Source organism: Dromaius novaehollandiae, chromosome 1 (assembly GCF_036370855.1).
Source record: "Dromaius novaehollandiae isolate bDroNov1 chromosome 1, bDroNov1.hap1, whole genome shotgun sequence".
Classification (NCBI taxonomy): Eukaryota; Metazoa; Chordata; class Aves; order Casuariiformes; family Dromaiidae; genus Dromaius; species Dromaius novaehollandiae.
In genome coordinates, this window is record NC_088098.1 from 33,891,398 (window position 1) to 33,916,001 (window position 24,604).

Below are 24,604 nucleotides of genomic sequence, written 5' to 3' on the forward strand. Positions count from 1 at the left end.
TTTTGCTTCCAAAGTCTAGAATGAATGCATAAGCTTAGATGTCACATACAGTGTTAGGCAGATACAATGGTAGAGGCAGAGAATGAAGGCTGCAGATTTCCTGATTCAGTGGTTTTCATTAAGAACATTAATCCTTTCTCTTCACCTTTTCCTTCTCCCCCTCCCCCAATATGGGAAGAGAATTCTGTTAGAAAGGATTTTTTGGTGTGGTTTTTTTGTCAGCACTGTATGTCCATCTAGATTGATCAAGAAAACTAATTTTCACATTGAGTCTAGGGCAGGGAGGTTTCCCCTTTCAAGTTTGCCGTACACTCTCTCTGCTTTTGTTTTCCCAGGATTCAGGACAAGTCATTCCTCTCATTGTGGAAAGCTGTATCAGATTTATCAATTTATACGGTGAGCTCTGGAACATGTTATGTCACTTCTTTAATGCCCTGGCTATTTCGTGTATTTTTTGCATTTACCACTACAGCTTTGTTTTTAAAATACTGTCTTTTAAAAGTAGATTCATTTCTCAGCACTCTCCCCCATCTTTGCTTCAGGTCTTCAGCATCAAGGAATTTTTAGAGTGTCTGGTTCCCAGGTGGAAGTCAATGATATTAAAAATTCATTCGAGAGAGGTAATTGCATTTTCATATATTCAAGCACCTTAATATCTGATACTTAAAAAATCTGTTAAATTCTGATTACTTTCTTGGCTTTTTAAGCAATTCACCGTGTACTTTGTGTACTGCACCTAAAACTTTGCACCATCATATGCTTAATGATAAACTATAATAATGACATGTGAATGTTTCTCCCCTGTAATGTCTCAGGAGCTTGAGGTTATGTTTTACTCTTCGTGTAGACAAGACATACAACTCTTGAATTAACTGCAAGCTTTATTATTTTGTTAATGGTAAACTTCAAGGAATAGTTTTGTCTGTATTTTACTTTGAAGATCTTCTGAAAGGAAAGATTATGTTTTTAATTAGATTCAAGAGACTACTTAATGCAATTTGAGACTGCTGTTATTTGATCTTGTGGAATATAAGTGCTCGACTTTCGAGTCCCTCTGCCAAAGCGACATCACGATCCGTGTGGATACAGGCTGTAAAAGAGCTGTTTCCATGTTCAACCACTGTTTTCATTCCTGAAGGAAACTTCAGCCCCAGAAGAGGAATTATGGGAAAGATACTAGGAAGTGAAAACAGCTTTTTAAACGTGAATGGCCGGCAACACCAAGCCTAGGATTGCCCTGTTATAGCAGCCAGGATCCAGCAATCCTCTAACTGTGTTAAAACAATACTAGTCGCGATTTTTTTTAGTCTTATATTCTCTTTCTTGGATTTTAGAACCGGTCTTTTAATTTCCAGATCTTTTTGCAGATCATCTGCTAATGGAAAACCCTTGGAGCAATAAGTCTTGTGACTGATAACATGAAAAAATATGCACAATATTTTTCTCCCTGGAATTAGTTATATATCTTGTTAAACCTGATCGAGTCCTTGACAGGATATGTGAGGCAACTGTTTTTACATGCTAAATGAAGCCACATTCCCTTATTCTCCAGCTTTTAAATCTGCTTTATTGTTAACTGCTTCTCCTAGGTAGCGTGATTCTGGAAGATATGTACATTTCAAAATGTTTCAAAATAAAGATTAAATCTTTAAAATACACATAGTTCAGTCATGGGCTTTAGAGTTTTAGTTTCCATATGCTGTACCACAAAACTGTTGCACATATTTCTGAATGTTACTGTTTTTTAGAATGTAGACAAATTTGCAGTTTGAAGAGTTATTTTATCCCATTTGCTTTATGTAAGGTCCCAAAGAATAGTCTGAGAAGTCCTATTCAATTAAGAATATTTGCTTTATTATTTTACTAACTGCAAATCAGAAATATTATGTTGGAACTTCAGGACCTAAGAGATCACTAGGTTATGTAATTTAAAGGAAGCTTTATTCAGGCTGCTGTTTCAGTTTAATCACAGCCTGAGATTTCTAAATCAATGTTTATTATCTTACTTGAATGCTTGCATTACCACCTCCCACACAGTACAAGCAAAAAAGCCAAAAAATGTCATTCACTTATAAAAATGTTGCATGCAAGAATTCTCCTGCATGTGTGTTTTATTTGCTTTATTTACTTTTTTAGGTGAAAATCCTTTGGCAGATGACCAAAGTAACCATGACATTAACTCAGTTGCTGGAGTACTGAAGCTCTATTTCCGAGGGCTGGAAAATCCTGTCTTTCCTAAGGAAAGATTTAATGATCTTATTTCTTGTATCAGTGAGTAGAAATCCCTATTTCTTTTTCCTTAGAATTGTATTTTCATATATACAGTAGCTGCCTGGAAAAAGAGGTAACTTCACAGATTTTTCTGAGACAATTTGTTTGCCATCTGCAACAGTCTGGGTCAGTTATTAGTCATACTTGCAGCTGTGGTCATTCCCTTTTTCCAGTAGGATTAATGTACAGTACAACTCTTTGTTTAATACAGCAGGAAGAAAATCTTTTGGTATACAAGAGATAGTTAAATATATACACATTGTTATTTTCTTCGGCCCACTGGGGCAGATGGAAGGGGATGAAGTCATGACCGTGCAAACAGAGTATGCTACTTTTCACAAAGGTTTTCATGCCCTGCAGCTTGGAGTGAATCAGTAACTAACTGTTTGACGTTGTGTGTTTCTGGACTGTAGCTTAAAACCCCAGATCCAGCTGGTGGGAAAACCATTGGGCGCAGGCACTGAGGGGCAGAAGAGCCCGCTCCGCGTTCTGGCCTGGGTACTTGCCCGCGCTGGAGTGGGACAACCAGGAGGAGCAGTGTGTCGGTCTGTGCCCTGCTGGTGCTTGCAGCTGGGCATGGGGAGGTTGTAGTAATTTAGGAAGTTCTCAGCAGATGGCTGAATTGCCCTGGAATGCACAAAACCCCTTCCAGGGCCCAGATGCCTGCAGATGCCTGCAGAGGGGTGAGGCCAAGCCAGCAATCAATAGGTTCACTGTTCCCTGTGGGTCCATTAGAAGCAGGCAGAACTCCTGGCTTTGTGGAAGAATTTCCTCCTTTGAGCTCTTTCTTTGTAAATCGCCAGCTTCATCCGAATGGAGAAAGAGGCTGTTTCACAGGTAAGAGGGCCAGTTCTCTGGGGATATTAATTAGGGCAGGCTCTCTCCAGACGGTGTTGTTTAGGCAAAGGGGCCTCAGCCCAGCAGTCAGGACAGCAGAGGGATGTGTGCACGGTGTCCTGGGCTGGCCAGCAGATGGGCCATGCTGCTTTGTGCCAGGTGGAAACCAGCGTGTGCCGTTTCCTTCCCAGATAGGAAGGACTGCAGTAATTCAGCCCGGAGGTTACGAATCTGTGCATCACTGTGACCAGGTCTGCGTGCAACATTTTGGTTTTTGTCAAGATAGACCTGGGTGGTTTTCTGCAGCTGTCACTATTTACAGGTCCAGTGTACTGAGAAGGATCTCGAAACTGGACATTAATAGTCTGATCCCACGCAAAGGACGATGCTGAGGGGGGACACCATTTCTTTAGCAAGCATAATATTGGTCCTGCCAGGGTTCACCTTTAGCTACTTGCTGTGCCACAGCCCAGCAGATGTCTGAGAGTCAGAAAATTTGAAATCTAAAGAGGGTGAGCTCATTTTGGCTGAGTTTGATTTTCTGCATGACAGGGACGATAGAACTTTACCTAATAATTCCTGCACTGCTTTCCAGCAGTTATCTTGTGGATGAGTTAAAACACGTCTGCTGGAAAAATTTATTGATTTAATGGCTTCAGTTGACAGATAATCTACCACATCCTTGGATAAGCTGTTCAAATGATTAATCACTTTCATCATTAAATATGTGTACTAGGTTTCCTTTTCAAAATTTCTGCTGTCAGATTCTGCCCATTTGGTCTTTTTATGGGCTTATTATTTTGACTAAGCATTAAGAAAAACTGGACTGGTGGTCTTATATTTGAAGGTAGTATTGCCCTGTACTTGCAGATTCCTCCACTTGTGTTGAATGGCTTTAAACAGAATTGTGAAATACCAAGATGAGTCTTCAGCCTACAGAGATTGTACACATAAGGGCTTAGGAGATGGAAAAATATTTGCCCAAAACAGCCTTTTAAATTTATCGGAAGAAGAGGAACCTGCATGATTTCAAAGTGTTTCCGTTCACCATTGAAGCTTCTGAAGACAGGCTGGGATATTTGGAGTGGAGGCAGAGATTCAACGAACGGAGCATTTGTATACGTCCTTTGCACAGGGGGAGATAAGCCAGCCTCTCAGAGGGGTCCAGTTCAGTTATCCCAAAATGTTCTTTTGTTATAAACAACTTTAAGAAAAATGGCAAGGAATACCAGAGCTCTAGCACTGTGTTGTGGTTTCCTTAGAAGAGGTTGAAGTATTGCATGTTCAAGGTAGGCTATAGATTAATTTCTTGCAAAAGAGGAATTGACAACCTTTTTTTTTTTTTTTTGTAACAGCATCATCCAGTAGAACTGAAATCAGTCGCAAGCAATAGTCTTGAACAAAGTCAGTGCTTTTCCCAGCTACATTTTTGAATGGGACAGTTATTGGAAAAGGGGTTGTTGCCATCTGATCCTGTTTTTTAACTGTTTTTTCTTTGAGGCTGTTGTTTGGTTTGGTTTCCACAACACTATCTTTAGGGGCACTCTGAAAAGTCATGTCAATACCTTCTTTCAGTGAAGGAGGAGAAGTTTGGATTTTAGCAGGGCAAAAAGGCTTTTCTTTTTGAGCATATTGGGGTGTTTTCATTTTCTGTTGTTGCGGTAGGAGTTTTGATTGTGGTGCAAAAAGAGAAAGAAGCAGCTCTTGTACCCCGTATCCGCAGCCAGCCCCAAAATCACACGTGGGAATAGTGAGCTGTGTCTGCATCCTCTGATTATCTGGGAGAAGCCTGAGGTGGAGTGTTTTTACAGCTGTATACCTACTCTGTGTGCTTCACTAAGCTCTCCAGTACTTCCAGGGAATAAGATGCTTTTTGGGGAAAAAATAACAAGCATTTCAGAATACACTACCTGTCACAGTTCAATTTAAATAGAACCTGTGTGTGGAGTACCATTAAAATCTGTCTGTCTTGAAGACAAGGGTCCACTGCTATCTTTTGACCTTAACGCTTTGTACATCCTGCAAAGAGGAAGACAGTCTAGCCAGACTTTTGTCCCGCTTCAGACTTTGAGCCTGTCATAGCTGCATTAGTCTCTTTTTCTGTGCTCATGTGACCCTTGTACACCAGATAGTTACTTCACATATTCCTTTATGTTAACGGGAGCAGGGATAGACTCCATTTCCTCTATGAGAACAGAAGTCACTGTAAATTCTTTGTATCACAGTTGAGTATGCAAAGTCCAGAAAGCTTTAGTGTTTTTAGTTAAGAGGGTGTGAATACTGCAATTCTTCTTACATTAGTTTTCTGATAAAACAGTAAGGAAAGGAATAAACCTTTTCAACTTGTTTGTCAAAATTTGCCAGTGCATTTTTGTTAATGTTGGCAGAAATTGTTATAAAAGGGGGCAGTAGAGAAAACAAATTCCTAAAGTTAATGTTCATGTAAAGCTATAAAAGGGCAGAATGTCACACAGTTTATATGGGAATGTAATGTTGCTAGTGAAAAAAAACCTTGAAACAGCAGTACTTAGCTATGGATGTCAAGCATAATTGAGGCTACTGCTGTAAAATGAACCTTTCCTCAGTGCAGCCACTGAGGAATTCCTTTGCATTTATGCATATATTTTCAAATGAAATAGAGCATTGTGATTTAATGCTTTTGCTTTTGCTAATACATTGGAAACAATGCAAAATGACTGTGACTTTTAAGGCAATTTGTATTAATTAGGCTCATGAGAACACCGTTATTCTGTTTGGGTTTATGAACTGTTTTAGATAAAATCAGGGTCGAATTATGACTGCTCCAGTAGAGGCATGCAAGGTAGGACAACATGTAAAAGCTCCATCTCATTATGGGCTTCTGTGCATCACACAGCCATAATTTTGTATTCTCAGCAAAAACGGTGGCCATTGTTGCTGACAGCAGCACATAACGGTCCAGAGGGTAAAATAAGGTGGAGGAGAAGGGAGAAGAGTTGTGCTATGCTCCTTTTCTTCCCTTTCGTAGTAGCAAGTTGCCCCAAACAAGAGCAAGATACATGTGACAGGAGTTACATGTAGGCAGAGGGTCCTGAAGCTGTGTACTCAAGGCTGGCCATATTTCATCTTCCCTGCATGGGCACTCCTCTCTTAGTGTGAGTTCTTATACATCTGAATTACAGTTGACTTTTACATATACAGCTATGCAATGCAGCAGCAGACACACCTAAGCTGCCCAGACAATTTAGCTACTGTTTAGGTCATTGTAATTCTTCTTGCTGTCATCCCCCTTGCCTTAAATTTGAAACGCTAACACATCAGGATGGATAAAAACTTGTCTTTTTCCCTTCTAATTTTCATCATTTTGATCCTTTGCAGCCAGCAGTTTGCATTTTCCTGCAGATATAAATATGTTATGTCAGGAAATTATTTTGTTGCTTTTCCAGACTGTTGCCCATTATTTAAAAAGTAAAAAGCTGTATTATGAATTGTCAACTCTTCCTGAAGAAGTTTCAGCAAAATGACAAGAGCTGTTTCCTTCCCCCAAGTAATAGTGGAGACTGTTGTCTTTCCACTCCTGTAGTGCCTTCTTAAATAGATCTCACAGAGCCGTAAGTGGCATTGCTGAATTAATATATACATACCTTTGATTTGGATGAGATTCATCCAAAAGTGGAAAGAGGCACAAACTCTTAAGTTTACCACTAATACAGATTTATGTACATTGCGTGTGAGCTGCAAATTGCCCATAAGAAGTCTGCAAGTGTAACTTAATCCCATTTGATGTTCAGCGGGTGTGTAAAATAAGTATTAGACATTCACTCTATTATTAGTAGGTACTGCTCCAAGTGGAAGTAATGAGCGACCCCCTCCATAGATACCACGTTGGATTTTGTCCTTCGAAACACTGGTCCTGGAGGAGAGAAATGGCTAACTTTATCTCGCATTACCATTGTTTACTTTCTTCTTCCTCCTCTTCTGTGCTACCCTTGCCTGTGTATTATGCTTACCTTGCACAGCACTGGCTATTAGGTTAGCCCAATTAATTCAATGCTGACAGCAGGTTTCTCCTGCTATATGTGCTGATCAGTAATATCTTCCCATTGCAAAATGTTTGCCTTTCTTTTGTTACTACTGAGATCAGCTGATGAAGGATGTTAACAGGGTGGTAAAACAGACACAATCCAGAATTCATGTTTCTGATTTTGGACCTCTGAGTGCTCCTCTCCTCATGGGGTACCCACTTCTCGCTACCAGCACGGGTGAGGCTGTATGTAGGGCCATGTTGATGAACAGGAAAGTACAATGCTTTTATAGCATTTTTAACTAAGCTTGAATGACAAAGACATGTAGCTGTCCAGTTGGCCCAAAATATTTGGGAACCACCTGCAATTGCTTTCTTGCAAATGTCTTTTGATCTCAGTCACCAAAGTTTTGAGTTTATGTATTTGAATATTTATTGCCTGTTACGTGCTCCACTACTTCAGGATTATTGCTTAATTAAACATCAATTTGCCTTATGTTTTCTTAATGTACTTTAGGATGAATGTATCCCTGTCTTCATTTATAATTTAGTCTTGTTTTATTTACATTTGGGTCTTCCTGTTAGTAATTGTGTTTTCTCCCCTCTCTGGCTTTCTTTACTCTTCTGAGGCAGATTGTTCATCTTTTCACTCTAGAGTCTGTTTCAAAAAACCTCTCAGAGGTGATAGAGGTGAAGAGGAAAGTGAAGATGTGTAGACTAGGTAACTCTGAAGAGTTCTCCCAGACCACTGTTTTTCATGTTTTGTAGTAGGTCGTGAAGGTTCCTTAGATCCCAAACACCTTTGATGGTTAGATGTCTCAATAATTTTGTGGGTACATAGAAGACCTAGCTCCTTATATTATTTGGGGGTTCATTCAATAACTGTCTGATACAAATGCATTAATAGTCCTGGGAACCAGGCCTCCAGCCCAGATGTCAAACAGAGTGCATTAATCTTGAAACCCCAGAACCAACATGGCCTTTTTTCCTTCTCTTCTTTTGCCCCACAGCTGTCCCTTCCTGTCTTTTGGGCTGCACTGTAGTTTTCACTGAAGCACAGAGTTCCCAACTTGAAACACCTTCTTGCCTAGCTGGTAGGAAACTCTCTGAGTGGCGGGTTGGGCTCCCATGGCTGAGACAGGTGTATCTGGGATGCAGGTGTATCAGACAAGCTCCAAAGTCTCTTCTGATTTTGCTCTGCTCTGAGAACTGGGAACTACAAAATATGTGACCCTCTCCATTTGCAATATTTACCTGATGATAGTCTTGATTTGTGGTTGATATTCCTGTGTCCTTCACACAGATCTCCCTTCCCTGCCTCCCTCCATATTCAGAGAATATGCGTTAGTTCTCAGTGTGCTTGACCTTTCCGGAGGCTTATCCGATTGCTTGTGTCTGAGGATGGGAGTCTCATTTATCATTAGAGTAATGAACAAGTGCTCAAATTCCCTGATTTCCATTTCTGTTTGGCAGCTAATTGCATTATTTGGGCAAGTCATATGATATCAGTACTTCAGTTTTCATAGCTGAAAAATGGGAAATACCTCACTGGGCATTGAGGTAGGACTAATTACAGTTCTTAAAAATCAGAGTAATGAAAAGAGGGCCTCTAACAGAAGTGCTGTGAGAGGGAGGATGCAGCTAACCTTCTGTATCGGTATTGGCAGTGGTTCCTCGCAGCAGCCAGTTTGTAGCCTGGATGACCGCTCTCTCCTGAGGCTCTCTTTAGCAAAGTGGCCAGTGGAGGCAAAGCAATGCTTTCTGTTCCCTTTGTATGGGAAGCAGCAGAGCTACAAATTCTTCCTGCCTGGATGCAGAAAGATTTCTCTGTATTCATTCCTTCTTTCCTACATATCCACAAACACACACACACACTGCATACACACAAGCAACTATAAAATTTGGCTCCTCATTTAAAAGCAACATGCAAATACAAAATGTTATTACCTATCTCCTTTAAAACAAACCAGTGCTGAGAAAGAAAAACAAGCCTTTTGAAATAGTGTGGAAAGCACCCAAATTTACCACTTGGCAGTGGTTTGGATTTTCAATAAAGGAGCTTTCATGGAAACTGGGACTGAGTTACCAGGAAGGTATTAGAAATACACACACCTCATTCTAGTATGTATAGCTTGTAACAGTTTCAATATAGAGATGACCTACTTGTACTGGTTATGCCTGTACTAGGGCAACTGGGATAGCCTGACACAAGGCCATACAGCCAGACTCTCTGTACCTAGTCTGCCCTGTCCATGCTTCCTCCTGGGACCAGTCCCAGGCTCATACATCTCCTGAACGATGCCTGGGTACTGCCTGGGACAGCTGTAGCTGGCACAGACCAGAAGCACACCAGGGAGTGTGATAGCAGTTACACTGTATGGTAGCTGCCCATCAGTGTTCAAGACCATGTCCTGTCCTGGTTTTGTTTATTAGTTTAGACAAAGCTCTTGCATCCAGATAGGAAGGAGCTGGAAGGAGCTGCTGGACCCACCTGGGAGTTGAGCCAGTCCATTTCTTGGTTCAGCTCTGGTTTGAGTTCAGCTATGACTAAGTCTGTCCTGGTTCAGGTCAGTAAAGGTTTCTCGAACTGGCTGGAAGAGGCAGGGCCGCAGCCCAACGTATTAGCCGGGAAAGGCTTTAGTGCAGCAGGCAGATCCTGGAGCTGTGTCACAGCTTCTCTCCAGCTTCCCAAATCCAGGACACATGACTGAAAGGCTAGAGAGAAGCTGAGCCACACACTGTGCTGGGACCGAGCAGTGCTGCTGAGGCAGGAGAGCTGAAAGAGGTGACTAACACCCCTTTAGGCCTTTCTCCCCAAGCCCTGTTCCATAGAAAACCCGCCTGCATGCATACACACAGACTAAAAAACATCTAAACCTACAGCTCTGTGTACAGAGATACAGTCAGGCTTGCTGGGGGGAAGCGCAGGTGGCAAGGCACAGCTAGCAGTAATAGCAGCCCTCTTGGATGGAAGGATGGGATTTGCAGGTATGGTCAGGCCCCTTCCACTGAGAGCAGCTTAGTTTGGGCAGGTGGAGAAAGGCTGTGGGCTGTGCAGAACAGCAGCATGGCACTGCAGGGCAGAAGCAAGGGTGTGTGGTACTGGCAAGTCCGAGATGTGGTATGCAGAGGAAAGGCAGAGAAGAGGATTGCCATTGCTCTGCAGATCCTAGCTGTGCAAACAGCTCCCAGGCTTAGCAGATCCCTGCCGCGTACTGCTGTTCTTAACTAGTAATCAGAAATAGTTCCTTTTGGTTCATACAGTTCAGATGCAGCAGAAACATGGAAGTTTCAACTCCCATACTCCACTTGAGAAAATGCAATGGTGTGAACTGACTTCAAGCTAGAGTCTGGGTTCATTTCGACTCTTTAGCTTATAAATTATACAGCCTGGCAGCAGACTTTTCCCCTATAAGCCCTGATGCAGTTAATGACAGCTTACCAATGCCATCATTTCAGCATTCAGCCACCCTGCTAGAATAGGGTTTTTCTCTTCCTGCAAGAGTTTCACTTTGCTGCTCCTGCAATAAATGCTGCCATCCAAATGGCTTTATACAAGTGGGGGTGGACTGCTCAGCTTCTGCAGAAAGTCCCAGGGAGCCGAGTTTCACCTCATCCTGAAATCTTTGGTTCCCCAGCACACTGATGTGATGGGGCTGAGCCAATGGGATCTCCTTTAACTGCAGGTGTGGGAACAGGTTCTGCCCCTTTGTTTACTACGCAGGCGTTTCTTAATGAAGTGCAGCACCCCTGAGTAATAAACATAAGTCTCACTGCTGAGATACTCTGCTTATGCTCAGTTCGTGGTACTGAAATACTAATTACTGGACACCAGTTGTTCTTCTGAGAAACATAAGTCAACGCACATTTTGCATCTACAAATAAGTGCTGATTTGTGGGAAACAGACATAGCAAAAAGCACAAATAAACACCAGGAGCTCTGTTTACAGTTAACACATTTTTATGTAAGCAATTATTTTAAGTGTCTACTGTTAAATATCCCTTTTTTAGTACAAATGTCATTTCAGCTATTGGCATCAGCACTTGTTTCTCATTTCCAAATTTTTGAACTTCCATTTCAGAGCAACTGGGTAGTATTTCTCTTGTAGTCTACTAAGATTTTCCCTGAATGATGTTAATTGCGGCATTCTTTCTTGTTGACATGAAGAGCATTACTGACATTTTAGATTGTTTCTAGCAGTGTTATTTACATAGAAAACACACTGATTAGAAACTTCAGAGATTGGTTGTTCTGAAAGATAATTTCTCTTCTTACCCCATCCTTACCTCCAGTTGTAGCACATAATCTGTATGACCAACACAGAAAATAATGCATCCTTGCTATTAGACATTAGTAAGTGATGGTTTTATCAAGCTGACTTTGTTTTGCCCACTTCAGAGGAACTTTGGTGGACGGTTATAAAATTCAGGGAAGGTACATGTGATCTTTGGACTTGTTGTTTACATGTTGAACAGCATAAAGCCATTCTTCTACTTTGCTGTTATTGGAGTTACAGCTGGAGAGTTGATAAGAAATGCTAATTAGAGAAGCTTAGTGTTTGGAATGTTATTTCCGATATCCACATTCAAATAAAGAGAATGAATCTGTGTTTGAAACTGAGGGCAAACTTCTCTTCCTACTTCCCTCAGATTACTTTTGTACCAATACTGTGGTTTTATGAGCTGTCTCATTCAGCAGGTGGCATAGTATTTGGCTTCAGCAGATTTACAAGGTGTATTTAAAGGCAGTACTTTTAAACGGCATATGATTTTAATGAGAGAGAGAAGGACTTCTAGTGCTTCTTTTTTTAATAGCCCAAAATGAGAAGATATTGGCTACGGACCTGTGGTACTAAAGAGTCAAATGCCAATTGAGTGAACTGAGTGAATGCTGTTTTAGACCATAATAGAAAAGGGAATTTAAACTATCTTCTTCTACTTTACAGGAATAGACAATCTCTGTGAGAGGGCTCTTCACATCCGCAAACTCCTCCTTACTTTGCCCAGGTCGGTCCTTATAGTGATGAGATACCTCTTTGCCTTCCTCAACCAGTAAGTGCTTTAGAATTTCTCAATATACTGTGTCTTTTATCTACCTTCCTCTGCTGGTAGCAAAGTTTGTTGTGTTTACTCGTCCTCTGTGTAGAATTTACACTGAAGCTTCATCTAACACGAAAGATAATATTTTAATTGGCAATGAAAATAGAAGGAAAACAGCAGTTTTCATGCAAATTAGAATTCCATTTGTCCAAAACTGAGCAAAGTTGTAATAAGACAGATTGAAGTGTTGTCTGAAATGGGGAGTGCATGCTACAGCAGTAAAGCAAGAAAAATGGCATACACAAATTGTAGCTACATTAAAAGTAATTTACATAATTTAGAAGTAGAATTTTTCCTCATCTCAAGTGGATTTTAACCTCCTAATGGGAAAAATAAACAACATATACAAGCAACACAGGCACCACAAGCTACTTACTTGATGCTAATCTCAGCCAGAGAGAAACTCCATGTTTCTGCTTCTATTTTCTAGTAATGGGGCTACCAGTAAGGAGAACCTGTACCCTCCAGTGTATGTTTTGATATAAACTAGGATTTTCACATTGCAAAAGAAAAGCAGCTGCTGGAAGGAAGGGTATGTGAGAAAGGGAAAGTAGACTTCATGCCTCCATCATTCTCGAAAAACTTCTTCATTCTCAAAGAGAAAAGTAAAAGGCAGGCTGGATGATTACACTGTGTTTCACCCTCCAGTCCCTCACAGCCCTCTCTAGTTTTGCAGACCCCAGTATTTTCACTGCACTTTGCAAAATGTGCTCTCTTCTGCCCTAACTCTAGCTCTTCTCTTTCTGCTGCCATATTGTCTGCTTCCTGTTATATCTGTTTTCACATTGTCTTTTCCTCTTTTTTTCCAAATTTGCCCTCTGCTCATTCATTCTGTCTTTGGTACTTTCCCCATTTCATCATTTTTCTGTCTGTTCCTACAGAAACAGTGGTTTTGCAGGCCTGTTATGTGCACCTGTCTGTATTCAGAGCTGTTCTTGTTTCCTTTCTTCCAATAATTTCTGAATCACTTTCAAGCAGTATTTAAAAGAAGGGTATAGATCTCAAAGATGAAGTTTTATGAAAATAACTAGGTAGGAGAGGGAAGCACCACTCATTCTCCCAGCAGTGAGATGAGCTAAAGTGTGAATTCATTGAAAGCATGAATCCATCCCTCGTTAGACAGCAAACAATCCACACAGAGCAATGACGCTGTGTGAATACCTCAAAGGCTTCAGCCGCAGCTTCTCCTCCAGTTAGACACAGGTTAGCCAGAGTTATATGTGATTACGCTTGTTATATGGTCGTGTTTGCTAAATCTGTGCTCTCTACAGGAATGCAGTTCACAAGGGTGCTAAAGCCCTGACTGCCTCCAGACTGCTCCATCCACAGGAAAAAAAAATCGTATAGTTTGGCTTTCTGCAAATCCCATTCTGCTTTGCTGTATGTATCATTGGGCCTACTTGGCCACGTGGAGTCATCACACCTCATGACTTGAGATCATCAGGTCCAACCTGCTTAAAACTTCAAAAGTTAGATCAAATTTCTCAAGGACTTGTCAGGTCAAGCTTTAACTTTCTTCAAGGACAGAAAATCCACAGCCTCTTTGGATAGGCCATCCCAATACTTAGTCACCCTTATAGTGAAGAATTTTTCCCTGCTTCCAGTAGGAATCTCCCTTGCTGCAATTTTTATCTGTTGCCTCTCATCCTTTTGCTGTGCACCTCCAAGAAGAGTCTTGTTCTGTCTTGTCTATACCTCCCCTTTAGATAGTTGAAGGTTGCAGCTAAATTCCCCATTAACCTTCTCTTCTTAAGGCTGAGCAAACCCAGTTCCCTCTCCCTCGCTTTGTACTCGTGCTGCAGCCTTCTAACCATCTCAGTGGTCTGTCTCTGGACTCGCCCCAGTTTATCGATTTCTCTTGTACTGAAGGCCCAGAACTAGACACAGCACTACAAATATAGCTTCATGGGTGCCAAGTGGAGGGGAATAATCCATTCCCTTGAGCTGTTGTGCTATGCTCTTCCTAATACAGCCAGGTATGCAATTAGGCTTCATCACTGCTAAGGCGCATCTACTGAATCACATCCAGCTTGCTGTCCAGCAGGACCCCACTGCTTTTCCTTGAGAGCTGCTACCCAGCCAGTCAGTTCTAGACTATAGTAATGCATGGGATTATTCTGTCCCAGGAGCAGGACTTTGCATTCATCCCTGTTGAACTTGATGAAGTTCCCATTAGTCCATTCCTCCATCTTGTCAAGGTCACTTTAAGTGGCAACCCTGTCCTTCAGCATATCTATTGCTCCCTGCAGTGTAGTGCTGTCTGCAAGTTGGTTGAGTGTGCATGTCATCCGATCGGCCAGGTCGTTCATGAACATCTTAAACAGTATTGGCCCCAGCCATGACCCCTGAGGAACGCTGGACATTACCAGCCACCAGCAGGACTTCCCATGTTTCATGATGACAGTTACCACCTTTGTTGCACAATCTCGTACACATATAGAAGATGAAACACCTTTATAAATCTGTGGAACAAGATGTCTCCAATTAACACACAGGCTAGGATAACAAAACGTGGCATAAGAAAGGGAGAACATGATTAATTTTGCATGCAGGTTACGAAGGGAATCGTTTAGAAGGTTTGCCTCTTCAGTTTGTATTGTTTGTACGCGACAAACACTCCCCAAAATTCCCTTTCTAAAGGGAATATATGGCTATATTTAAACACAAGCAGACATACTAATCTATTTACTGCTTCAAGGTGCAGAACAATACTGAGATAAAGGGTGTCCAAGGGCTTCAGTTTATGTTTGACTGGCCCTGCACAGAACTACTCAAAAGCCAGAGTTTCCATGAGAAATTTCAGTGCTTTCAAATAAGAGAATAAAGAGCAACTTTTCATTCAAAATCAAAGTTGAAAACTGATAATGTTGAATTTTCTGGAAGAAAGAAAAGCATGCAAAAGTCATTTAATAAAAACTAAGTCTTTTGTTTGGATGATTCCAAGATGAACCTCCCATGGGATTTTCTGGGCAGTAGGCAAGGTGCTCAGGGATTTTAAGTTGCTTGGTAAAAACAGAAACTAGAAGTGCCAAGAGCCTTTGTAAGATCCAGGAACTGAGTTACCTCCAGAGGACAATTCAGTCTACCTAAGTTTTACCGCCAGTGGATGGGAAAGATGCATCAAGGTCTGATGAGAAATGGTAAGTATGAATACCCATTTAGGATCCAGTCCACTTGGGCCTTTGAGGATAAGCCTTGATGAGATAGAAGCAATAGCAGCTGATACATTTTACATTAGCCCATTAGCTCAATGTATGCTAAACTCGACAGTGTAGAAGCACATACGTATGCACACACATACATACCAGAAACTCACTTTGTAATTTATATGGCCTGTTGAAGAACTCCCCTTCCATTTTTTGTTTTGTTACATTGTGTGGGAGTAAATGTCAAGGAGAACAGGAAATCTGCACATTGTGAGGAAATTGAAATTTGTTGTGTTTTCAGAATAAGGTTAGTCACAGTGGATAAGTGAGTTTTTCTTGATTTTTCTGTTATAACAGCCTTTCACAGTACAGTGACGAAAACATGATGGATCCGTACAACCTGGCCATTTGTTTTGGGCCAACACTGATGCCTGTTCCAGACATACAAGACCAGGTGTCTTGTCAGGCACACGTAAATGAAATAATCAAAACAATCATCATCCATCATGAAGCTATTTTTCCAGATGCTAAAGAACTTGATGGCCCAGTGTATGAAAAATGTATGGCTGGAGATGACTACTGGTAAGTCAGAGTATTATCCTTCTTTCTCCTTAACAAAATCTTCAGACTGCTTTTCTGGTTGACTCCTGTGATCTAGAATGACTTTCACAAACTATAGAAGTATGAAGGTAAATGAGAGGAGCACTTAGGTTCACAAGGAAAGTGTTAATTGTAAAACAAATGAAGAAAAGGCAATTACAATGATCACAGGAGGTTTTCTGCAACTTTCTGTGGAGGAAGCTCCCCTTGTGTTCAGCCAGAGGCAGGCAGACTCCCAGGTGTACAGCCAGAGTGCACAGCCAGATAGGAAAATCTGAGAGGTGAACTGCCTTAACCAATTTCAGCTTATGATGCCAGACTCTTCCCCCTGCTCCTTTCCTCTCTTAGCCACTTGCACACACTTTTCATAAATGAAAGGATTCAAAAGTTCAAATAACATTTTAATGAATGAAGTTGTTATCTGAGGGACAGGTATGTTGACTTCTTCAATCATGATATATTCATAGCAGGGCATGAGAATTACTTTTCACATAACTTTATGACATTATAATAATAATTTTAAATAATGGTATGAAGGAGTGACATACTGGATATTGTGAAAGAAGTCAGTTACCCTCGACAGACTGGAAAGGACAGGGACTGAGGTTTAATGCCCACTGAAGCATCCATTTCATGCTGTGATTTCTGTCTCTGCTCGACCTTTTGTTTCTCTTCAGTGACAGCCCCTACAGCGAACACGGTACCTTAGAGGAAGTGGACCAGGATGCTAGTACAGAGCCCCATACCAGTGAAGATGGTATGTCTGTTACTTTATTGTGCCTTTGTTAGGAATGAGTTTTACAGGTGTTTCATGCAGGAGACCTGCTTCCTTTCCTCATTGTGTGTTACTTGAAAGAAGAGGATTTCAGTCCTGGTGTTCTGTAGCAAAGCCACCATTTTTAATCCTGTTTGTTTGCTTTTTCACTCTGATCCATCTGTGTTTGGCCAGCTGTTTCCTTGTCCTCTCCTGGTTTGCCCAGTCACAGGAAGGGCAAGAGAGGAACTACTTCAGTCAGCACATATTATTTTCTGATATAATGTTACATTTTTGGTGACCCTTTATCTGTTGTCTGAAAAAGCTAAACTTATCAAAAGCGTGTCTTTGAATATTTGAACTAAGAGATAATTGCCACTCGGTATGCCACATTTTGATACAAATTTAAAAGCTATGCCTTCTAAAGGATTTGTAACTGTTGAAAAGCTTGTGGATACTCCCACAGTAAGACTTCTGAACAATAGTTCTTCACTATAAACATTAACCACATTCACTCTGACAGTTCTGGGTGCTGTGGGTAGCCATGAAGAAGCTGATGCATCTCTATTAGGTTAATTCTTTTTAGCCAGTTCTCCTAAATAAATAAGGTTTATTTGACTGTGGCTTATGTCAATTGGGTCATCCCTCAGCTATCTCACCCAGTAACTTCTGAACTCATTGGCCACCTTCAGTCAAATGAACAGATGTAAAGAGGTGTCAAAACTGTTAAATACCTACACGTTTCCTGTCATTTAATAGCTGGTTAGAGGTGAAGGTTTCAAAATAATGCTCCCTGCAGGGAAGAGCTGCCATGTGAGCTCACTGCATATCTGGCCAGCTGCAACCCAAACAGAGTGACCAGCACACGTGCACTGAGAAGCAGCAGGAACAAAACCACCTCTTGTCCCTCTCGGAGGATGCATGGAAGGACAAACAGGAGACAGAACGGGGGAGAGGGAAGGAAAAGAGCTACAGCAGCAGAGAAGCAAAATATTTAAAAAAAAATTTTAAAGGACGTCACAAGCTGGATAGCAGCTGGGATGATTGCCATAGGGAAGGGGAACAGGAAGGTGTATCTATAGGAAGGCTGGCTATGCTGGTCCCGTTGCACACAGAACAATGTAAACAGTTGTTCCACTGTAGCGGTACCCATCTGTTTTGTCACGTAGACAAGCAAGTGGTGACAGATCGCCTGTCTCTTCCCCTTTGCTGCGGTGAGGAGGGGCAGGCAGAGTCTGTCAGTGCAGCCGTGCGGAGAGGGGTGACATTTATCTGGGCAGGCACCACAGAAGGGTAAAAAAACTGAGGATAGAAGAGAAGTGTACGTTAATCTTATGTCTGGGATATCTCCTCGTGCCTGAACCCACCATAGGGAATACAGATGGTTTTACAAGCTAGCTTGTAGGGGGTTTCCTCTTTACCAGTTCAGTAAAGGTAAAAACACTGCAATCTCTTCTTTCTGAAATACAGCTCCACAAAATGGTGTGAACAAACCTATAATTACACCTTATTTTTCCAAGACAGTGTACCTATACTTTATTAAAGAACTCCCTTGCTGCTGGAGGTATCGAGCAAGAGCAGAGGCTGAAGATAGGCACAGTCTGTCTGGCTCTCGTTCAGGTAGCGACATGCAGGTGGATGCACCAGCTCCGTACGTAGGGGCCAGCTGCTATGGCAAAAGCAAGTGGGGCCCATGACCAAACTGAGAGAGAAACGGAGAGAACGGAGCGGGCATGGAAGAGACGTACAGCTTTTCAGCACTGATCCAAAGAGGTTACTTGAAAACTGTGCCTAGAAAAGACTAAAACTTTGGCAGGATCCAGAGAGGCAGAGCCATGCAAATTATGGCTATGGAATTATGGCTCCACTCAAGGTCTGTGCAGTGGTAGTTAGTAATAACAGCCTCACATCACTGTTGTGGTGCTACCTGTGGTAGGACTGTGTCAGTGATGGAGACAAACCCTGAAGAGAACAGCTGCCAAAAGAAGAGCATTCTGGTAAAAGATTAAACTACGCAGAATGTGGGTTTTTGTTCACCAGATTGGCTAGCAGCTTAATTCTAGTTGCCCAATCACACCTTCTTAATGAATTCAGTTCTGAAAGGAAGCAGGCATTTGTGTTTACAGTGAAATAATTGGTAGCACAGAAATATTTGTGATTTAAGGAAGTACTGTTGCAAAGGTGAAGCCTGGATTACATACAAACCAGTGTTGGCCTTCAGTTCTCAGCCTGCAAGCTCTAATCCATTTTTTTCCATTGATAAAGACTTTCCGTTATAATAGGATGTTTTTCTAATGTAGGTTACAGACATTTGCATTAAATGAAATGCATTCACCATCTCTTTATATGTATTTTCATGTGTCTGTCCCTTGGACAGTTCCTTCTATAAAATACTCATGGTGCCCGATATGAGACTAGGTGATAATTTTACAGCTTGAGTATTGAATCTCATGAAAGTCATTGACTGACCTGGGTGGACAAAGAGAAAGCTTCCACTAAAGGTTTTGGAATATTTTGGTGTTTTAATACGATTGATTCATTGATTATAAGCTCGATGCATCAGTGCCAGTTATATGTGGGGAGAGAGAAAGGGAGGCACAGCAGGGTTGTTCTATGCTTGCTGGTATTGATTGGACATATGGTACTTATGTGTTTCCCTCTGTTAGGAGATAGATGAAGCAGATTCTGTAAATGCAAATTTTTTTAGAAAAATCTGATTAGTTTTATGCTAAAATGTCCTAGACATTCCCAAGACCAAGCTGCTAACCCCATAGGAATTACTGGGTTATTGAAACATAATCCAGAGGCTATGGTCAAAAGCTAAAGAATTTATTTTTCTACTTTAGTTATTGTTGTTTTAAGAATTATTTGATATATAAAGTTAAACTGCAAGCGAGTCACTCTGCCTACTAGAATAAACCCACCCATAGTGGCTGGCTGAGTAGTACTAGGAATGTTTAATTACAAATTACAAAACAAACAGATTTTTTTCAATTAAAAAAAAAAAGAGTATGTCTGCAGAGGTAAAACCTAGAAGCTTGGGGAAAAGAAGATGGGGACTTATAACTGAGCATATAAATACTTTATAACTGCTGAATTTTAAGCATATAAATCTCCTTTTTTTTCCTAAGGCTACTCACATGTTCATGCATTTCCATTGATTGCTGGAAGGGGAAGAGGGAAGGAGGAAGAAGCATGTTTCACTATAATGTTTTCAGTCTTTTTTAAATGTGCAGAATATATCTCTATCAAGGAAAAGACATAAGTTTATTTTTTCTCCTAAATTTGGAAATTAAATTTCATTTGTGAGGTTTAGACCATTTGGACTCAAGCTGAGGCACAAATAAATCTATCTATATCTAATTTTGCTGCAGAAAACCTTTACCTGATAGTGCCTCTTAGGTAAGAATTCAAAGGATATTATTTATGTCTTGCTCAAGCAGTTTTTAGAATATTTTCTTTACCTTTAAGTTACTGGAGATTTTTTATTCTTGTTGGAGGCATATGAAAAAGGGTTTGTTTTCAAAGGAAGTAAGAGAGAATTTCCTGAGGAAGTTAAACAGATGGGTTATTTCTGCTGGAAAAACATACATACCATTAATATCATACCGTTCATAGATATCTCATATATATGGGGTAGAAAATGAGACAGTAGTTCTGCTGAAAGCAAAAATTACAGGGACATGTAAGGTTATAAGTTACTGTTTTGTCCCCAACATGTACTATTTTTACTGCTTTTCAGTAGTTCATGCTGGGATCAACATTTTGCCAAATTCTGTTCTGTCAGCACCTTGCCACATTTCTTTGCTTTTGTTGTTCCCCCATCAGGGAACTGCTGTCTTGAGGACATGACCTTGAAGTTGCAAAGCCACTGTTGTTTGGTGGGATGCAGAAGAGGATAAACACATCAGGAACTAGCGTATTCCCAGGGAATTCAGAACATACTGTATTCCAGGCAGGCAGGGCCCATCCAGGGAAACTGAGGAAGCACAGAGCAAGAGCAACCACTAACCCCTCGCAGCAGCGCAGGGGGCGGTTTCCCCTCTTCTCTTAGCTCCTTGTTCCCTGGGGTGCAGAGGGCAGCATAGCACTGCCTTAAAGCCACCACCTTTGCAGGGAGGTTAGTGCCACATCTGGCCCTCCGGTCATGAGAATAAAATTGGCACCTCTGTTCTGTATGCCCTTTCCCCGCTCCCGAGCTGGTGGATCTGGACAGATCTACCTGCCATCGAACCTTGATTTTTAAGCACAATGCACCATAATGTGCCACTAATAATAGTAATAATATTAACAGAATTGGGGGTCATAAGTAAAAAAGTGAGAACAGAGCTCGCTGATTAACAGAGTCCCTAAAGCTTTTCCCACGATTCTTCAGTTTGTCCTAATTTTTCACTTCCATATCTCTGCCTGAATCACTAGGGATGATAGCTGGTGAGATCATGTATGTCATCAAGTACGTCTTGCCATTGTAGGCAAATGCCCCCAGGTATGGGCAGAGGAATGCAATTACGTTTCCTTCCAAGCTGTCAATTTTACTGTTAGACATTACAGTTCAGTTTCATGCAGAATTTGAGATACGGCTCCCAAATTTCACCTTTCATCACCTTTGCTTCTGTGAAAAATGCTTGTCTGTCATTCAGTAACCTTGATATTAAATGGCTTAGCTTTTCAAAATGCATTTATTTCTAGGAGTAATGGACATGCCATATTGGTTTTAACTATTAAAGTTTGACTTGTAAAAAGGTGAATTAGTATTTAAGAAATAAAATCGGAATGCTGTTTGCTATAGGCAAGTGCTGTCCATGTAAAAGGAGCACCTGAGCAAGCAAAAGGCCTCTTGCAAAATAATAAAATCCATCTGAACTTACTTCTGAAGTTCTGTTAAGAAAACTGTGTGAGATGTACCGAGCTTTCCTCCATCAGGAAGTAGGGTTTGTTACCCAGGAAATCTAACAAATATGTCTCAAAAGTCACATCCATTATCAGTACATTACCAGCTCATACAGCTGTTTCCAATGGGGCAACTTCCTTCAGGCAGCTGAGGAAGTATTTAAATCTGTAGTGAGGTACAGGACATGGGAGAATACAAAAAACAGACTCTCATCTTGCACCGCTCTTACGTTAGTGTGATTCCACTAAGGGAGATGGACCTATTTCTAGTTTAGTCCATTAAATTGTAAACAAAAAGAGATTTAGACCTGTATGCACAAGTGTGTGATACTATATCGCCTGTTGAAATTAATGTGGAAACAGGAAATTCCATAGCTAATCAGTTTAGAGGTTTATCAGTCAGTGCAGTGTCCATAACCATTATCAGTTAGCTTCAGAGAAAGTCAAAGAAAAACACGTACAGGCACTTAGGCATTCACCTACTTGTTGTAAAGGGGGTTTTGTTTGTTTGTTTTTGCTTGCATTTTTAATTCTTACCCATTAGTGGGTGACTTTCTCTCTGAAACCTGGGAGCTTATGCTTCCACTCTTTCATATCGCATAATTTACATCTAATGCAAATGTATGTTCATACAAATGTCTAGTCCTTTTTTGAATTCTACCTGAGATCACTGGTATCTTCTTAAAATGAATTCCACAAGCTACATGCATGATACATGTCAAAACAGCATTTCCTTTTATCGGTTTATATTATTGCCATTTGATTTAATATCACTTTCTTATAGTATGATGCAAGATAAACAGGCATGTTTAATTTACTTTTTCTTCACATGGCAATGTTGTCTTTCCATGCCTCTAATCACTTTGTTATATCTGTACTTTCTGTCAGAGATGTATTTTAGATGTATTCTCTAGAAATGAAAACATGATTGTATATTAAAATATTTCAGTATTACATATACCAGCATTAAAATTTTCCACATTTTCCAAAAACACCACTATATGCCATCTCTGGAAAGTTTCTGGTTTTGTAACTCCTGACTAACCAAAAGGGACTGCAGTTTGTCACTGATGGTTCTTAACTTCACTGCATAGCAGCAAACCACAGCACAGCCTTCTGCAGACCGGGCGAGTTATTAAAAAACAGCTGCAAACTATAACCTCAATAAAGGTACTGTCATTATGTTTTCATGCTGCAAGATGAAGTTAATTTTAAAAAGACATTCCTGCACAAAATGTTGTCATAAAGGGACAGTGGTTTTTATTATAAGTCTGGTTCCTTGGGGAATTACAGCCTCAGCACCAGACAGGAAGTTGCTATGCTAGTCATTAGCCCAGATGTTAATTTCCATCTAAATATTGCTCTAATTATGCAAAGAAATTTGTCATTTCAGGGGCTCTACTTTGAGTTATTCAGATCAACAAAGTGTGTGATTTTTAAACCAGTATTTTGCAGGTTTTCCTTTATGTTTTGAGACTGCAATGACAAATTTTAATCTGTTTGAGCTCAGGTGCATTTGGTTTTGTGCAGAAGAAGCTAGATATTGTTAAAATCACAGCTGTTTCACTGATGTCAAGGGAATAGTCTGACAGCTCTGATGCTACCTGCAAGTAGATGTTCAGCAGGGTCCCTTCACTGACATCAATTCATTTCTGAACCCAGCATAGGTTACAGACTAGCATCCTTTACCAGTGTAAGCCTGAATTTACCAGAATAATGGGGGAAGAAAATGTGGGTTTAGTTTCATCTTTGAAAGACAGTCTTTGAAAAAAAAGTAATCTTTTATTATTTCTTGATGGAGAGGCTTTTCCACACTGTGTGTAGAGAAGCTAGGACTGCTGTAAGCAGTGCGTGACTTCAAAAAATACCAAGCTCCCCAGAAGAAACCAGAGGAACGTGGGATGTTGGAACAGCCAGAAGTGCCTTAAGCAATTTCAGACCACACAGGGACTGCTCTTGCATAGGAGTCATCCTTAGGCGGTCTGGATCTGTTTGCCTTACCCAAGAGGGCGTCAGAAGAAGCTTACACACATTCAAGTACTAGGCTCAGCATTGTGTAAAATACTAGGTTTTCACTGTGTCTGCACAGTCATCACATAAAAGACGGAAATCTCATCGTTTTAGGATTTAAAAGCTGTTAACAGCCCAATTAGGCAGCACATCCCTACTCATGCAGAGGGAAATCCTGCCTGTTCATTCCTTTGCCACTGCAGATGTTGAAGGTGCTCCTGTTTACTTTTGCTGTATCACACATTGCTTCCTCAGATCTCTAACCGTTCACCTGAGTTTGTTCATCTTATTTTCAGAGGTCGTCATTGCCTCGCCTCCATCCCATTCCCCAGCCGTGAAAGAGCCGTTGCATCAGGAGGCAGAGGGCTCTCTCCCACCACCAGCTATTGTAGTCATAATTTCAGTTCTGTTCAGTTTTCTGCAGCTTCCAAAGCAACCCAGATGTTTCACAGTTGGGCACAGGCTGATTGTATTTCTGTGTAAGGGACATACTATAACCACTGCCTGAAGTCTGCCTTAGCTCAGCTGATCTCTGTCAGCTCTGCACTATAATGAGTGCTGAGTAAAAGCAATATATGCATTTTATGAAACCAAAATGAGCAGATAAGCCTATCTGGAATCTGATATCCATTCTTTCTCCCTCTTCCTATGCAGAGTGCGAGCCTATAGAAGCTATAGCCAAGTTTGACTACGTTGGAAGATCTGCACGAGAACTGTCTTTCAAAAAAGGAGCTTCCCTTCTTTTATATCATCGAGCATCCGAAGACTGGTGGGAAGGAAGGCACAACGGGATTGATGGCCTTGTTCCTCACCAGTACATAGTGGTGCAGGATATGTAAGCCGTGTCTAGTGTGACAGTGTTCTTGGTGGGGTATAAAAACATCCTGAAACTGTTAACAAAGTAATTCCCAAATGGAATGGTGCTTTGAAGGCTCAGATGGTTAAACGTTTGCCTTCTAAACTGGCTGTCTCTGTCTTTATTTCCCTGAATTG

At 41.0% G+C, this 24,604-nt stretch overlaps 1 protein-coding gene across 4 annotated transcripts in view; it reads left to right on the forward strand.

The window, feature by feature from the left end:
• Nucleotides 1-24,604, forward strand: part of SRGAP1 (SLIT-ROBO Rho GTPase activating protein 1) — a 147,648-nt gene that overhangs the window by 117,025 nt on the left and 6,019 nt on the right. For all 4 annotated transcript variants that reach the window (XM_026092362.2, XM_026092363.2, XM_064508501.1 and 1 more), the window contains exons 13-19: nucleotides 336-396; nucleotides 543-620; nucleotides 2,137-2,271; nucleotides 12,058-12,163; nucleotides 15,715-15,939; nucleotides 16,635-16,714; nucleotides 24,266-24,446. In XM_026092362.2, the coding sequence (XP_025948147.1) occupies nucleotides 336-396; nucleotides 543-620; nucleotides 2,137-2,271; nucleotides 12,058-12,163; nucleotides 15,715-15,939; nucleotides 16,635-16,714; nucleotides 24,266-24,446 (866 nt within the window). The remainder of the gene's footprint in view (nucleotides 1-335; nucleotides 397-542; nucleotides 621-2,136; nucleotides 2,272-12,057; nucleotides 12,164-15,714; nucleotides 15,940-16,634; nucleotides 16,715-24,265; nucleotides 24,447-24,604) is intronic.